Source organism: Carassius carassius, chromosome 18, assembly GCF_963082965.1.
Source record: "Carassius carassius chromosome 18, fCarCar2.1, whole genome shotgun sequence".
NCBI lineage: Eukaryota > Metazoa > Chordata > Actinopteri > Cypriniformes > Cyprinidae > Carassius > Carassius carassius.
This window is the reverse complement of record NC_081772.1, coordinates 27,512,574-27,530,825: the sequence shown is the minus strand read 5'-3', so window position 1 is coordinate 27,530,825 and position 18,252 is coordinate 27,512,574. Positions and strand designations below refer to the sequence as shown.

At 38.3% G+C, this 18,252-nt stretch overlaps 1 protein-coding gene across 2 annotated transcripts in view; it reads left to right on the top strand.

Moving 5' to 3' along the window:
* LOC132092761 (sentrin-specific protease 6-like) overlaps positions 1-13,834 on the top strand; it is a 33,452-nt gene extending 19,618 nt beyond the window's left edge. For both annotated transcript variants that reach the window (XM_059499145.1, XM_059499146.1), the window contains 12 exons: positions 106-294; positions 1,571-1,758; positions 1,847-2,070; positions 6,297-6,413; positions 6,560-6,682; positions 6,770-6,862; positions 6,983-7,176; positions 7,260-7,333; positions 7,983-8,071; positions 8,394-8,462; positions 8,640-8,790; positions 13,349-13,834. In XM_059499145.1, coding sequence (XP_059355128.1) covers positions 106-294; positions 1,571-1,758; positions 1,847-2,070; positions 6,297-6,413; positions 6,560-6,682; positions 6,770-6,862; positions 6,983-7,176; positions 7,260-7,333; positions 7,983-8,071; positions 8,394-8,462; positions 8,640-8,790; positions 13,349-13,546 — 1,709 coding nt within the window. In that variant the 3' untranslated portion in view covers positions 13,547-13,834. The remainder of the gene's footprint in view (positions 1-105; positions 295-1,570; positions 1,759-1,846; positions 2,071-6,296; positions 6,414-6,559; positions 6,683-6,769; positions 6,863-6,982; positions 7,177-7,259; positions 7,334-7,982; positions 8,072-8,393; positions 8,463-8,639; positions 8,791-13,348) is intronic.
* Positions 13,835-18,252: the final 4,418 nt, after the last annotated feature.

Below are 18,252 nucleotides of genomic sequence, written 5' to 3'. Positions count from 1 at the left end.
ATGCTGTAGAAAGCAATGTATTATATATTGTTCATTCAGGCACCATTATGACTTTCCGGGAAAATAAGACTTGTAAGATCTGTAATTTCTTTGTTGTGATTGAAGGCCCTGATGTGAATGTGTTGGAGAGCGTTTATTTGCAGTCGTCAGAGCTGACCAGATGTGAGTGGTGTACCGTCAAGAAGCTGCCGGTCCTTTTTCTGCAGACCACTGATGAAGAGTGCCAGCGATTACAGACTCAGCTGCAGATGTCTCCGGACGAAGAAGGAATATGGTACGACTGCAGCGGCAACAGTGAGTATTAGAAATCCCATTACGCTCCTTACAACATCTCTTTAAAAACAAGTATGCAGTTTCTGCACTACTAGTGTAATCTAGCAGTAGGGGTGGGTGAAATAACCTAAAAATGATATCACAATATTTCAAGAATATTTGCGATAACCATATTTATGAAAATATAGAAAAAAGTCAAGTTAAGCTTTATTGTCAATTCTGCCACATGTACAGCACATAAATACAGAGAATTTAAATTGTGTTACTCTCAGACCCTTGGTGCATACAGATAACACTAACAGTAAAGCAGGGGTCAGCAACCTTTTCGGCATGACGTGCCATTTTTAATTTTTCTAGTTAACCACTGTGCCAACACAACCCCAAAAATGTGAATAACAGATACACAGTGTGCCGTATGTGTGTGTGAGACAAGGCCAATGCATTAAAACAGTTCCGTTTAATCACCGTTAATGCACTGCTTTAATTGAATTGATGCTTATTTAAGCCTTACTAAAATAAGGCTTTGTCTTATATAGTGTTTATATAGTGTTATATGGTATTATATAGTATTATATGTGAATTTCACAAAGAAATGTGCAGCATTTTGCCAGGCAATTATAAAAGATCTTCACAAATCAGTTTCACTAAACTGAAGTCAAATCATTCAGTTTTTCCCTTAAATTGAATCTAATTTAGATTAAAAAACTGCTCATGTTGCATGTATGCAGCATCTTTGGATCATGATTAAATGGTCAGTGGTTGCCTCTAATTTTCAGACAAAAGACAAAGCCTTATATTTGTATGAAGAGATTTATTTGATTTGTGTTATTTATTTTATTTGGGGCTTGTTTTAAAATTTCAATTTATTTTTGTTATTTACATTTATATAAAAATGTTGTCATTTAGGAGACACCTATCCAAAGCGTACAAATGAAAACAATAGAAGCACTCAAAACTAACAAAATAGCTATAATATGCAAGTGCTATATTGGTATAATAATAATATAGTGTTATATTTTAGTTTCACAAAGAAACGTGCAGCATTTTTTCCATGCAATAATACAAACTCTTAAAACTGATGATACTTCCTTAGTGTCACTTAATGAAGCATAACAGATTTTTAGATCTAAATTATTTACTTATTGCACTGTCCAAAACTCTCTTTTCAAAACTGGTAGTGATTTTGTTTCAGGGCCACTTTATGCTCTTGGTTTCGTGTTTGTTGTTGATGTTACTGCTCATATTTGGACTAGATCTGACCTCTTACTCCTCTCCTCCTTCTGTCTATGCTCTCCAGATGATGAGAAGTATATTGTATTGATTTTTGAGAGCGGCCCCACTTTGCAAGAACAGATGATTCTGGAGGATATCCTTGCTGAAATCGGCAGAAACAACAATCTACCAGATTTCCCTAAGAAGATCAATTTTGATGAAGCCAACGGTCGACTGGTTGAGTACAATAATTCCTCCAAAGGAAAAGAAAAGGTGATTTATGTTGTGCTCAAACATGATAATTAGGACTTGATATGTTCATCTGTGTATTAAAGGTGCCAGTATTTGTTCTTCCTCTCAGGTTAAAGAGGTGAAAGCTGTAGTATCAACAACACCTTCATCTTCAACCGTATCCGCCTCAGCATCACTTTCGGTTGTGACAGTTACAGTGGCAACAGCAAATACAGTCCCAGCATCCCCTGTGACGAGTGTGCAAACACGCATGTCTGCTCGGCTCCAGGAGTACTGTGAAGAGGACGACGAGATGGCAGAGCTGCAGCCAACCTTCACTGGTCCTGTCATAAAGTAAGACTCTAACCAGAAACATACATTTGGCAATGTTGTTGGGTATAGGGCTAAAAAAAAAAAGAAAGAGAAAAAATATTGCCTTCAGAAGTATGCATTTCTTCTAATGATTTTTAAAATAATTAGACCTCAAAAATGTATTTACGTTTTCTGTATTTTCAATCCATTTTGTTGTCCAAAAAACACTTTGTTATTGCCTACAGTGATTAACAAATTTATTAAAACACATTTATGTAAGGTTTTTAACCAATGTTCTAAGGTTGTGCCACTGCTGCTCTTAACTAACAGTATTGGTAATTACCAAAATCATTTTTTAGCTTTCTGTATTGGTTAGTCCTCCAATATACATAAGCTTTTTAGATACAGAAGTGGCCCATTTCTAATGCTACAATATAATCATTGCTGTTATCTATGAAAGAAAAGCAGAAAAAATAGTTGTGCTTTTTTTTTGTTTTTTAGACACACAATTGGTTAAGTACACAATGCCGATTTTTTTTTAAATCAGATTAATCGATTAATTCGAAAAACAAATCGGCCAACTAATCGATTATCAAAATAATGGTTAGTTGCACCTTGAGTAATCTGTGAAGGTTACATTTCTCTCTGAAGGCGAATCCAGTCTACTGTGGAGACGAGAGCCAGCATCGTGATTTCATTTTGCAGCCGACAAGAAAACATTAGTATATTAATAAATAATTAAAATGTCTCCTTTACATAATTATTAGGCTATACTTCTGCCTGTGCTTGTGGCAAACTTAATGCGTGTGCTTGCGCACGGAATATATTAAGGCTCATTTTGGATTAGTAGACTTAATATAATATAAAAGTGTGATTAGTTGAATAAAGATATAAACGAACTAAAAGTTTTTAAAGCATTTTGTACGCATTGACATAAATTCTGCTTTCAGAACGGTCACGTCAGTAACGGAGAAATGTCACATCCATAACAATTTTCCTCTGAAACACAAAAACAGAACTTTAAATAAAATTGATATTTTGTGTTTTTCCATTCTGCAGTTATTGTTGCTTCTGGTTTGTTCATTGTAAATCACAGAAAGTCTACAGAATCCTCCCAAAAAATGTCTCCTAAAACCTCAGGTGTTTTTTTGTCGCGTCCGTGAGATTTCCCAAATCTAAAATAGGCCTATAAAACACGTTCATTGACGGATATTTTTCTGGACTCTGTTTTCAGGGGTTTAGAAAAATATAAAGAGATGGTTCAATATATTGTTAAATTATACATTCTCTGAGAATTTATATTTCAGGTTTTGACTGCTAAAGTCAGACCATAACACTGGAATTGCCCAATAATGAAACTAAAAATGATTAGGCCTACATGAAGTCTCTACATGAAGTTTCTTATTACTGCAATATATTTTTACATTTGTATTGCCAAAATAACCGTTTTGCTGCCAAAAGTGTTGCTGCCAAAACAATGCAAAACTGAAAATGGTACAATGCAGCAAATAAATTAAGAACAAAAGTTTGTGTCTTTCTGGAAGATGCTCATCTCTCACATAGAATCTGCATCTGCTGAGATATTTTTACAAAATCGGTTTTCTTTTTAACATCCTCCGACCGTCCACTCAGGACTCCCGTAGTTCTGAAGGGGCTCAACCCTCCCTCTCTCAAAAGTTATGTCTAGCCACCAATAGCATGTCTTTTTTATCAATCTGTCATCCCTGATATACAGTGCAATGCAATACAAGAAGAGCTATCATTCTTTGTCATTTACCAGTGAAATTTGTAACTGAGACGAAATGATAAAAAAAAAAAAAAACAACAGGATTACATTTAATTCTGGAGAGAATTAAGTATTTTATATATATGTATACTAGCCCATCATGCATCTTACCATCCAAAGTGCACACACCGCATTAAGAGCTGGTAAGATTAAAATTGGCAACTCCTGACAAGTGTAAATATATTTCCTAGTCTATATTTCCATCTTGTAATGCCTGTATGCATGTCAATTATTTGTAAATGGAGCAGATACTGTCTTAACTGTGTCGTGCCCCGCTGCGCTAAAAGTGTCTAAACTTGATGACATCACACTACAGTTGCAGATCATCTGAACGTAGTGTTAGTACATTTCGTCGAACGAGCATCAGTTCACTGATGGGGATCGTGTACAGTGTATCCATCACTGGGTTCTGTTGTCTTTTCAGGGGTGTGATTCTTCCGGAAAAATCCGGAAATCCGGCTTTTCCGACCTGAAAATGATGCTCTCGTAAATCATGCAAAAAAAAAAAAAAAGTGCGGGTGGGGAGAGGGGGGTTTTAGGGGTGTAGGCGGTTGCGATGGGTTGGGTATTGGTAAACATAATGATCGCTCACCGCTGTCAACGTTTTTTGTATTTTTGTAACGTCAATTGCCTTTGAATCATGTCGTCATGTCACACTCCGCAAGTAGTCCAATAATTTGTCACGATTGAAGTTCAAAGTGTACGCGCACCATTATGAATGCGCGCTCACCCAACCATCTACTCACGTGAACAGCTTCAATTGACTGACGAAGACCGTGAACACGGGTGATTCATGTAAGCAAATCCAATATATTGTCTTTCATTTTTATATGCAGGTCTAGTAAAATGTAACCAATCAATTGATCGCTTTTGTCATGCTTCCATAACATTAATGTTAAACGATTCTGGGCTAACTTAGCAAAGTAACGGCATGTTGGTTATTGCTTACTTCTAGCTAGAAAGTTTAGCAGCTTCTACAAGGCTCGAAATTGCCAACATTTTTGTCGCATATGCTCCTGAAATTTAATCTGTGCGACCTAAAAATATATTTGGTATAATATAATGTTATATGCGCGGAGCATATGAGCATATCTGTCCACTAATGACTCGTCCGATTTGCGAACTAATGACTCCTTTGAACCGATTCACTTTAATGAATGCTTAAATCTGATCTGGGTCGAGTTTCCCAATAACAATGTATCTTAGCTCTGAAGAGCGCTCTCAACGTGCAAGGTTATAAACGCTCGCCGCAATTCCACGCGCTTTTCCCAAAAACGTTACTTGACATGAACGCGTTCTACGTGCTACTTAAGAGTCGCTGTCCATTCGCGAAATTCGTGCTGAAATATAACCTATGGAATCGTATTCTGAACGTTCAACCTAAATCATCGTCTTCTGTTGTGACTTAGCATTCATAGAAGTCTATAATAAAGCACTGACAAAATGGCTAAACAAAAACACAAGAAAAGATACCTTTCAAAAATATAAAGGCAAGTAGAGATGTTATTTTTAATAGATGTAAAGGACACCATAGAAATAAGTGCACTGTATAGTTTGCTTCTTTTTTTTTCCTTGTCGATCACACCTATGCTTTTGTCGGATCACGCCACTTTTGTCTGGTGTAGACCTGGCATGCGTTTCTTAATGGGTTATGTTACAGACTTGCTTGTTTTTAATGTTTTTATGAAATATCTGTATTGACTGCATGGTCATATCATCGTATTATTTACTGCCTTGGGAGCCACAAAAGTAAAGCTTGGCACGTCGTGCAACGAGTAACACTGCTGTAGGTTGCTTTTTTGGCGGGTGTGCTTGTGCTGCCGCGGTCTTCATTTCATAGGGTGAAACATCTCTCAATCGGCAGCATGTCTCTGTGGCAAACGCACGGTGGGAGGGTGAGCCCAATCAGAACTACGGGAGCCCTGGAAAAAAAAAAAAGATTTTCATTAAAACAACTACACATTCGAGTTAATCGATAAAATTGATTTTAAACCATAGGACCTCAACCCTGCTCCCAGGGACCCACTGTCCTGAAGAGTTCAGCTCCAACCCTAATCAGACACACCTGGAGCAGATAATTAATGTCTCAGGATCACTTGTGAAGTCACAGGCCAGGTGTACTGAAGCAGGACAGTGGGTCCCCAGGAGCAGGGTTGAAGACCTATGCACGAAACCATTCAAATGACAAGATGTGAAAATGAGCTCGTTTCTGTAAAACACATTAGTTAGTAAAGCTAGAAATTCTTTCATTGGTATTGAAATAGATTTTTGTAATTTCACTATTATCTAAAATTGTGGTGTAGTTACAGCCTTATTTATAACAATACAAGGTAGCAGCATGGGTGAAAAACTGCCCTATTTTGGCAGGCAGGTGCAAATCTGAGCCTACGAACCGACAGACAGTAGAAGAAATATTCCTTACATTTACAAGACGACGAAGACGCATTGAAGTTCTTACGGCTGTTCTTGTGTTTTTGTGTAGGTTGTTAGTTTACCCCCCGCCGCCTGCTAAAGGAGGAATCTCGGTGACCAATGAGGACCTTCACTGTCTGAACGACGGAGAGTTCCTCAACGACGTCATCATCGACTTCTACTTAAAGTCATTATCTTTCATTCAATCAATAATATCTGTTGTGACCCAATACAGTGCTTTTTAAAAAATAAATATATGTAGACCTGTTTTTTTTTTTTTGTTTTTTTTTTGCGTCTACATTTTTTCATTTTCTAATCATCGTGTGTTTCTAGATATCTGTTTTTGGAGAAGTTGAAGAAGGAGGATGCTGTCCGCAGTCATGTGTTTAGCTCATTCTTCTATAAGAGACTCAATCAGAGAGAGCGGAGAAACGCAGTCGACACGTCCAACTTACCGTGAGCTCAAACATTCGCATTTTCTTGGAGCTTAGTTACTGTGCTGTTGTTTCGTAGTCTCATATGTGACGTTCTGATGTGCTGCAGCATACAGAAGAGGAAACACAACAGAGTGAAGACATGGACACGTCACGTGGATCTCTTCCAGAAAGACTTCATCTTTGTGCCCATCAATGAGTCGTAAGGCTCTGTTTGTCTAGTTGCTTTTTTTATTGATTTATTTTGGTTAAATTGCCCTCCTTCAGATGCTTAGTGGTTCATTTTAAATCAGATGCCTAATCTGATGACCTGTCTGTCTAGTGCACACTGGTACCTCGCTATAATCTGTTTTCCGGGTCTGGAGAAGGCTCATGTTGAGCCAAACCCGCTGTACCAGCCTCAGACTCAAGCCCATAGCACTGCTGTCTCCTCCAGCCCAGCTGCTGATGGAGGTTCAGAAGAGCTGGACGCTGTCAGATCTGCGGCTGATGTGAACAGACAGCCGCAGTACACAGGTGAGCACATGCAAGCCACACGAGTGACCGGAAACAGACTGCCGCTGTGTCACTGCTTGATTTCTGCTTGGTTTCGTTTCCAGATGGTTTACACAGAATAATCGAGTGTTATGGAACAGAAGACCCCCATCACTCTGATGACCAAAGCTCGTGTCAGGCAAGTCTCCTCAGTTTGGCTGATCTGTGGCTTCCAAATTGACTTTGTAATGTTGCCGTCAAAATGAGTGCACATTGCAGGGATGTAATGATTTATTCGTTTTCTCTGTACAATGTTACAGATGATTTCTATTTTAAATAAATGCTGTTCTTTTGAATTTTCTATTTATCAAGGAATCCTAAAAGAAAATGACCTGCGTTTCCACAAAGCACAAGTGTTAGTTTGTTAGTGTTATATTGATGATAGGAAGCAAATGAAGGGAAGTAATGATGCTGAAAATTGATGGAAATGGTTTGCAAACTGCTGGAGACAAGGCAACAATGGAACTATTTGGGGAATTGTAATAAAGCTGTTCAAGAGTTCATTTTCATTTACATATAAGATTGAGGTCATTCAAAACTAACTAAAAGTAGTTTAGATACAATTCAATTTGTGATATTTGTATACTTGAATACATAATTAAATTTATTAAGAAATCCTTACTTTCGTAATGGATTATCTACAACAGTTTATTATCATGGTGTGTGTGTTGTGTATGTTAGATTTTGACTGGTAATGTGGCGTGCCATGGGTGTGTTTGGATGATGTTTGGGAGTTTTGTCGGTGTCTGTCTCACATCATATGAACATGTTGTTATCTGTGTTTTCAGGATGAGTGTAGTGAAGATGACAGTTTGGTTGATGACTGTGGGAGCTTTGTCAAAGCAGAGTGGACGTCCAAACCCACCATCTGCAAACAGTGAGCGCAGATACACTCCTCACATACTGTGAACATATCTTTGCATAGTTGATACATTATATCCAATACGGCGATTCAATTTTATATTTTAGAACGGAGTTAATGAGTTACATCAATTTAGATGAACAGGTCAAAAAAATGAACAATGTTAACATTATAATTTCATTCGTCAGCTTTCTTAACAAACATTTGCACTTCGAAAGCTACAGAAGAGTTTGTGAATTTTCAATTCCTGAATTTGAAATAAATCTGCTTTCATCTGAAGTTCTGACATGTATAATTTTTCAGCACTCACTCACTGTCATTGTGTCAAAATCCTCAGACCTTGTATTCTGATCATGGACTCGCTGCGTGGACCAACCAGGTCGACTGTTGTAAAAACGTTACGAGAGTAAGTTAGTACTTCCACACAAACTAGTGAAAGTAAAACCTTGTGAATTTCTGATCACAAATATTTTAGCATAGAGTTGTTTTTCTGTAGGTATAATGGAGAATCATGAGAGTGGCTGTAAGTTCTCACTTACGTTGGTATCTGTATTAGTGAGTGTTTGTCCCGGTGTCTGTGCAGGTATCTAGAGGTGGAGTGGGAGGTGAAGAAAGGCTCCCAGAGGAGTTTTGGGAAGGATGTGATGAAGGGTTCGAGTCCTCGTGTGCCCCAGCAGGATAACTTCAGTGACTGTGGAGTTTACGTGCTGCAGTATGTGGAGAGCTTCTTTGAGGTGAGAGGACTCATGGGAACTGTGTATCCAATGGAGGACTGGACATCATTGGTTCCCCCTCAATAAAGTCACTGACATTCTGAAAGATTTAAAAAAATATACATAAATAAGTATAATTAATGCTTCCTCATATTCTGTGCTTTCATTCACACTGCACAGAAAGCTTTGTAAAGATGAATGACTTTGCAATGTGATATTTTCACATTAAATCTCATATGCAATTTTGGTCACACTTTAGTTTGAGGACCAATTCTGCCTGTTATCTGTCTATAAACTATTACTTTTGCCTCTAAAAGTTTGCCTCAATAAAAATTAATAAAATAGAGCACTTTAAGTACATGGAAGTGTAATTTTATTATTCACCTGGGTACCAAGTAGTATCTTGATACCAAGCAAACTGAGAGATATATACATATTATATACTACATATGTATTTCACATATTTTTTTGCAACGGATTAAGAGCATTCACACTGCACACAGAGGCAGCGTGTAGCTAGAGCAGAGCAGAAGCGGCACCATAAAATCAAATAAGTGAGCTGTTCTGTGTTTCCCAACCACCACATGACATTCAGTGCTGTAGGCTCTGGAGTTTTTGCCCACATTTTAAAGGTTTGTTTAAAGGATTAAAACTAAAGCTTATATGCAGGGCCGGCACGTGCCTATAGGCAAACTAGGTGCAGGGCTCCAAACTGCGACTAAAACGGTCGCATTTGTGACCATAATTATTAAAATGCGAGTGAAGTTTTTGCTGAGGTCGCCACTGGGGACTAGGCCTATGTGTTTACATGCTATCTCTTAAAAAATATCTGCTATCTCTTTTTTCCTGATTGTTTTGCATTCACATCTTTTGTTATGTTCGCGCATTGAGAGAATGTGCATCGAAGTTTTAGTGGGAAAAAGAGTTTTAAACAGTGCTCATCTGCCGCGCAGCAGCGCTGACACACGCCTGATAAACGCGCGAGAGAGAGAAATGATGGAGACTTGAAGAGAAAGTGCAGAAAAACAGCGTCTATTTTGTTCATAACTTGAACCAGCTACAACAGGTAAAGCTGTCATCTGTGTGGATATTGGTAATATCGTTAACAGTTCTTGTTTATAATCATAAGGCTTCTTCTTAACAAGATCTCAGTCCATGCTGTGTTCTGTTAATGCATGAACTTCATTATTTGAAGTGCACTTGCCGTCCAGTAATCGCAAAAAGCTTTGTGCTTTGTTACTTTTTAATTTACAAAGTATCAGCTTTAAAATTATTCCAAATTCATAACAAAATTCAAACAATAAATACAGTTTTGGTGCTCTTTAAGGGGCCGTTCACATATCGCGCCTAAAAACGCGTGAAAAACGCTAGGCGCGCCGCTTTCTGATTTTTTTCCAAAAGTCTTCGGGCTCTTGCGCTCCTGAGGTGTCTGCCGTTGGTAAGCAACCATGACCTGTTCTCTCCATGAAGACGCGTAAATTTCAGCAAAGGATAAATGGATTTGCAGCACTAAAAATCGCTTGCAGTAGCTCTGTTACTAAATTTATTTAAAAATGTCTATCCATATACAGCTATGATCAGCTGTTCCTTCATCTTGGCTGAGCTTTCAACGTTGGTACTGGAAAGGATGAAGCTGATTGGTTGGTCCTTGTCACATGACCTGTGGTGCGCTTGCGGGATTCTGAAAAGTTGATGTTTTTAACTCGATGCGGTGCGAGCGCGCCTGGAAAAAACGAGCGCGTCGCTTCCATTATGAGCACGCACGCATACCGTGCGCCTACATCTGAAATAACGAACTTGAGCGCACAAAAGACGCGACATGCGGCAGGCGCGATCGCGAGTTGTGCCTCAGTTCAAGCAGCACGTGAACCTATCATACCTTGCTCTTTACTACTAGAGTACATAGTGAACATGAATTAACATCAAAAGGTAGGCTATTTTATAAGAGATTCTACGGTACAACACTTTCAAACTGCGGAAAACGTGTAAAGCTTGTAAACATTGCAATGTAATATTAACCTCAGTAACCTTTCGGTGTCCATAAGCTCATCAGTCAGCTAGAAAAATAACTATAAAGAGGAGCATTTTGCTATATTTATGAGCTATTGAATTTTAATATTTTTACTTAACCTGTTGTCTACATGATTCAACTCCTCCTATAAAATTTAATTTTACTAATTAAGAAAAACAGACTGAAAGTGTGAAAGACATGCACTCTTAAAAATAAAGGAGCTTAAAAGGTTCTTCACCGAACAATTTTGGTTCCACAAAGAACCATTCAGTCAAAGGCTCTTTGAAGAACAATCTCTTTCTGACCTTTTCATAATCTGTTATTGTCTTCAAATGTTAAAGGTTCTTTATGAAACCATTTAGACAGGAAAAAAGTTTCTTCTATGGTATCATGAAGCACCTTTATTTTTAAGAGAGTATGAGAACATTTACAGGATGCATTGAGGATGACGCCAAACTATACTCAGGGGCCAAGTGATGCTTATGGTCCATGATATTGGTACAGATTTTGTGTAATAAACAACGCATGACCGTATGTTTCAAGTTGGAAAAGACATTTAGCTTATTCCCAGGTCAACTACAAGATGGATTAAAATGCTGATAAAGCCAAAAGGTGAAAACGCATAAAACATGTTTATTCTGTGGCACCTAAAAAAAATCATTTGGCACCTAAGTTTTTTTTCTTATAGGAGCCAATGGCTCCTTACTCGATTTTTTTGTTTGGAGCCCTGAGGTGGCCACCTAGGGCGGCAGCTCAGCCAGGGCGGCAAGAGAGAGAGAAGGCGAGAGAGAGAATTATTAATTTATTTGTTTGTTTCACATTAGGTTACAATTATCACACTTATATCAACAGAATGTTTTTAGTATAAATAAAAAAAAAACATTTACATTTCGAATAAAAATTCCCGCCCGGCGGCGCCCTATTAGTAGGTCTATATGCATGCAAAATACTTTAATGTATATTCAAAAATGTCGAAACGAATAAAATTATCTGGTCATGAGTAGGCCTACAATCGCCTCTCCATGGAAGAGCGCTTTTCGCTGCTTAGACAATGGGCGCGTATTTGGATTTTTATATGACATCGCATCTCTCAAAGAAACGGAGAATACAATAGTTTTTCAGGATTGCTTAGGACTGGAAAAGGCCATGACCCATGGAGACTCGTGGGATGTTGATGGGCATGAATTGTTTAAAGAGCGGAATGCTTTGGGCTGTGAAAAAGGGATGGAATAAATTTCTGCTTTTAGATCTTTAGGAGACGATCCTGGCGCTTGCTGGACTTTCTTGGACGCCCTGAAGCCTTCTTTACAAGAATTTAACCTCTTTCCTTGAAGTTCTTGATGATCCTATAAATTGTTGATTTAGGTGCAATCTTAGTAGCCACAATATCCTTGCCTGTGAAGCCATTTTTATGCAACGCAATGATTGCTGCACGCGTTTCTTTGCAGGTCACCATGGTTAACAATGGAAGAACAATGATTTCAAGCATCACCCTCCTTTTAACATTTCAAGTCTGCCATTCTAACCCAATCAGCCTGACATAATGATCTCCAGCCTTGTGCTCGTCAACATTCTCACCTGAGTTAAGACGATTACTGAAATGATCTCAGCAGGTCCTTTAATGACAGCAATGAAATGCAGTGGAAAGGTTTTTTTGGGATTAAGTTAATTTTCATGGCAAATAAGGATTATGCAATTCATCTGATCACTCTTCATAATATTCTGGAGTATATGCAAATTGCTATTATAAAAACTTAAGCAGCAACTTTTCTAATTTCCAATATTTATGTAATTCTCAAAACTTTTGGCCACGACTGTACATGCCACAGTTAAGCTGTGCGTGACAAACGCTGCCAGTGTGGAAGCACAATGGCCGTGTGCTGTTCCCGCTCTGCATATACACTGGTTCTGCGCTGCCTCCGATCTGTTTGCACAGTCAGTTTGAAACCAGCATAAGGCGCAAATTCTACACAGCATTTTGCAACCCTTGAGGGCAACAGGACAAAAAAAATTTTTTTTTAATTATGTGCAGGCACAAGTGTTCAAACATTTTAGCAACTGCCCCACAAACTTAACACACATTTACGGTAGAACTGTAATTATGATACTACCGTTTAAAAAAATAAAGTGGCACAACCAGTATTTTGGAGCCTTAGTATCGCGATACTACCGTAGTACCAGTAAACCGTGCAACCCTAGACTGCACTACATCCTCCCACATCTGTGGACTTAAGCTCCGCTTTCAACACCATCATCCTGGATATCCTTTTGAATAAACTGACCCAGCTCTCTGTACCCACCTCCATCTGTCAGTGGAAAACCAGCTTCCAGACAGACAGGCGGCAGCTAGTGAGGCTGGGCAAACTCACATCCGACACCTGCATCATCAGCACTGGCGCCCCTCAGGGATATGTGCTCTCTCCACTGCTCTTCTCTCTCTACACAAATGACTTCACCTCTAAAGATCCCGATATTTGCAGATGACACTACCATCATCTAAACTGTTGTGTTTAGACTTTGTAACTAATGCAGTAACTGATGCTGAATATTTATCTATTATTATTTCAGAATCCTCTTCCAAGCTTTCATCTCCCGATGAATTTATTGGATTGGTTTCCCCAGCGACGGATGAAAACCAAGCGGGACGAGATCAAGGAGCTCATTCTGAAGCTTCAGACTCAACAGCAGCTCAATCTGGAGAGCTGCCACAGCCCCTCTAAGGATACCTTGGAGTCAGCTGATCTCATTCCTCCAATCAGCTCCTGAGCTCCGCCCATGCTGCTACGCTTCATCACATGACTTATAAACACTAAAAGCCAATCAGGGCCTTGAGTGATTGTACGCTGCTGGACAACTCTGCCGTTATTTCTTATGATCTTATAGTTTTGATGAAATGAAATTTGAAGAGAGTGGTTTGTTTTTTATTTGTATCGAATACATTGTGTACATAAGCTAGGCTTCTTTTCTGTTTTGTGCTTCATTTTCATCTCATTTATTGTTGATTCGTCATTTGTTTTGCACCATCTGTAAAATAAAAGTTTGTGTTCATCTTGATTTATTTACTAAAATGTGCCTAGAGGGTTATATACAGTACTGTTCAGTATTCTGTTTGAATTTCATGCCTCTGAAGGAAATTAAAACATTTTTTTGTATAATTAGTATCTAAGCAAAGAAATCATTTTTCAATGTTCTGCTAATTTCCATTCAGGAGTGCACATTTGCCTTGGTACAGTCTAATACAACAACATGAAGTGTCAAAAACTTTGCTTCTTTGTGGGTATCTTGTTTTCATATTTGAATTGGTTCACCATATTTGGAGCCTCAAGGCACTTTCACATGATTTGTGTTTTCATTCCATAAAGCATAAAGTCGAGAAGGTGTGGTAATGCAAAGCTCTTAAGACCCGTCCGATGTCATTGTGACTGTTTGCTGTAGACTTTTTGAACTGTATCCAGTGGAGCTCAAAGCGTTGCATGATGTGTTGAAGCCCTTACTAGAGTCATGTGAGTTTATTTATTTATGGGTTTATTTTAGGCATCACTTCTTTTCTACGTATTTTTGTCCATGTAGTCATCATCCGTTTTGCAAAATTGCATATTTACTCCAAAGGGATAAATATCAAAATTGGTTTACACATAAAAGGCCATTTTACAATTTTAACAAGCTTTCAAAATGGAATACGACAAAGGTTGAAACATATAGCATGTGTGTGAACATCACCTAGAATCATTAAGTCATTTTGATGTATTGCTTTTATCAGTTCTTGTTGTTTGATGGCAGCTTGGCAGTAAACAAACACATGCCATATGAACAGCGCTTTAGACATGAGGGAGCACTGAGGAATGATAGCAGTGTTTTGTAGAATTTGAGCTCACTTGTTTTTTACATTCTGTGGCCCTTAACAATATTTAGGCTTTGGTGCTAATTAGCAGCCACAAATACAGCAGTTCTCAGCTGTACAAAGATCAGTCTCCTAAAATGCCAATAAGAACCTCATCAAGTGAGTGTTTTTAAGCATTTTTACATTTATTCCAAAATAATAACTCAAGGCAGTAACAATATATTTTATTTGTGAACTCATGTTCAGCTATTCTTTTTAACTCAGCCGGAAGCTACCGGAGCCTTATGCCAGTCCCAAATGTGAATAAATGAGGATTCTTTTTCATAGTTAACTTTTCTATCTCACAGTTCTGTTTTCTTGCAAATGTAAGTTTATATCTCCCAGTTTTGACCTTATTGTGAGAAATCTGGAATTGCAAGAAAAGATCTGATTTTTGAATTATAAACTCAAAATGACCTTTTTTATTCTTTATTTATGGCTACCGTAGACTGCTACTTGCCACCAGATAAGATCCGCACACACACTGTATACCCTCTATGCATATATACACAGAGCTGAGTAGATTACTTACAGATTGTAATCCGTTACTGATTCCAAATTACATGACAAAAACTGTAGTTAGTAACATAATTCATTACATGAAACATATAATCTGATTTACTTTTAGATTACTTTTGACCTAACGTGTTTATCACATTGATTTAAATATGATTAACAGGTAGCATATTGTAGCACATATATATAAAAAATACAAAGAGAAAGAATAATATGTAAAATATATTCAATTCGTTAAAGTGCATTAAACATGATTGTCAACGTTTCCCACACTTTAAAAAAATTGTGCCATTAAATAACAGTAATTAACTGGCAGCAGGGTTGCTGTCACACATCATAAGAAGAATGGCATCTACGATAAATTTCAGAGCCAGTCTACGGAGAGCCTACCCACTCCTATTGTACCGAATTTTGGTTGCAGTTCCACCATCGCCATGAGTGCAAAATGAATGGGAGTCTATGGGGCTAGACGGCTAAATTTGTCCCTTTTACCCGATTGCCGTTGAGAAATCTCAGATCTGATTAAAGGTTTTGCAAGTTCAACATGGGTTATAGGTCAGAAGTTGAATGAATGAGTACTTAAGTCCTTTCGATTTCTTACAGGTTGAGTTGTTGTTGCCCATAACACGATAGCTTTCTGCTAATGAACGCTGATTGGTCAGTGAAGGACTGATTACGACCAGAGATACCGCTTGATGGCATCAGAATGTTAAAGGTCCCGTTCTTCGTGATCCCATGTTTTAAACTTTAGTTAGTGTGTAATGTTGTTGTTAGAGTATAAATAATATCTGTAAAATTCTAAAGCTCAAAGTTCAATGCCAAGTGACATTTTATTTAACAGAATTCGCCTACAAAAAACGACTCGTTTGGACTACATCCCTCTAGTTCCTGCAGGGATGACGTAACACAGTTTTTTGACTAATCTCCGCCCACATCAATACCAAAGTCCTTTCAGGCAAGTCGTGCCACTCATGAAATATACTATTTCAGAATAACAAGACCAGCTCCTATCTAAATGAATGGGCAGAGAGTCAGAACTGCACTTTCACTGGTCACCGAGACATAAAAACAGCTTGTATAGAAACAGCAGTGAAATATGATAAAAATCGCTGAAAATTTTTGATGACTTTGCCCCAAAATAAGTTATAAAACGCCTTTTCCCCCACAGGTTATACCTTTACTACACATGCGCAAGGGTTCCTCAACTGTGCGCATACGTCAGTGGAACCAGAGGATAGGCTTAAACGTTTTCCCGGCTTGACTGTTAAAAGCAGATGTGACGAGTGGGGCGGGGCCGAGGGACGTGGGAGCGAGGTCGGTGGAGTGATTGGAAATGAACTACACCTGTTCGACCCGCCGGTCTCGAGGCCCACGGAGGAGATGGAAGGATATAAAACTGGAGCGACGACAGTGAAGGACGAGAGAGGACCAGGCCTGGGCTTTTAGTTGTGTTTTGGTTTTTATTTGAGCGCACCAGTCGTCCGTGAGGGGCTGGTGCGCTGTTTTGTGTTTATTTTGTATTATTAAAATGTTATTTGATTGTCCGCCGGTTCCCGCCTCCTTCTTCCGGATGAATACGAAGTTTTTATCATTACAGCAGATGATTGGCTTTCCAGCGGGAGGAGCGGGACATGTGCACACAACTGCCATCTTTGCCGTTACGGGTTTTCCTTATATAGTTGTATTGAGTATTGAGGATGTGGCATGTCTCTTATAAACTGTCTCTGTCAATACACAAAAAGGGGGGCGTGGCCTTGCGCTCCGACAGAGAAGAGGAAGAGCTGCGTTTGTGTTTGTCGTCGAAACGCTGTTATTCTCATCTCGGAGTCCAATCATCTTTGTTTGGCCTTCTCAGGGACGCTGTACTTAGAGACTAATGGTTACAATTTATGTTTAACTCGGTCAATCAGTTTAATGCTGGATTCGCACAAAGATTATTCTTGAAAGATGGAGCAGTTCCCTCTTTGTCTGGAGAAAGCATTGTTTATGGACCACAACTGGTAAGTGTATTTTATTATTTAAGTTGGTGCGTTTAACAGTTTCTGTAACTTATTACACAAAGGGCAACACTGTTTAGCTTTGTTAACTAGATAGTAGGGCTGTGCAAAAAAAATCTAATGCGATTGTCATGCACATCTCGTCAGTGATTATAAGTACATCTCCAGCAGTTTTCAAAACAAATCCTGCCCACTTGCTTCTCAAAACTAGTCCAATCGCGTTTCCAGGAGGGCAGTGAGGGTCCGTGTACCTTCGTATAATTCATTTTTTAATTTAATATTGAAATCTGAAAAATGAAAAAACTGCATACTTTTCATTTTTCATTCTTCTAAACAAAACGAAAAATCAAGAAATCTGCTTAATTTTTTCGTTTTTACGTTCAGGGACAGAAAACTAATAAACAACTTGAATATTCGATCTCTACACGTGGGCGGGAATGAAACGCCCCTCTCCGCTGATTGGTCAGCCGAACATTAAAACATAATAATAGTCAGTCCTAAAACATAATAAGAGTCCTACGCTTCCACGGATTCTAAACGTGTTTATTTCTACTACATTTTCTCTTTCTCTTCATTAAACATCCAGGGCCGGGTTTCACAAAAGCTTCATAAGCCTGAGAAGCTCGTAAAAATGATCGTACGACTGATCTTAATATTACGGTCTGTTTCCCAAAAGCATTGTAGCTTAAGTAGCACTTCAAAATCATTGTAGATCTACGAGTGCTCTGGAGTAATCGTTAAGCCCATAATGCATCGTAAGAAAACAGATTTATGTGATCACCTGCAGGACAATCGGCAGATTACACCTTTAACTCGATTCAAGTGGAATGTGATTATAATATAAGGATTTGATTGTGCTTTATTGTATACTTTGACTCATTTTCTTATTTTTGTTTCATTAATTTATAAATTAAATAATTAAAAAGGGCAGAAATATCGAAATACACATTTAAATTAAATGGCTGAAAAAAAAAATAAGTAGGCTAATGTAGGAAATGTTTCAAAGAAAATGTCAATGACTTGCTGAAGTGTACGAAAACCAGCTATGTATTTGATCCGAGATAACATTTCACTCTCTC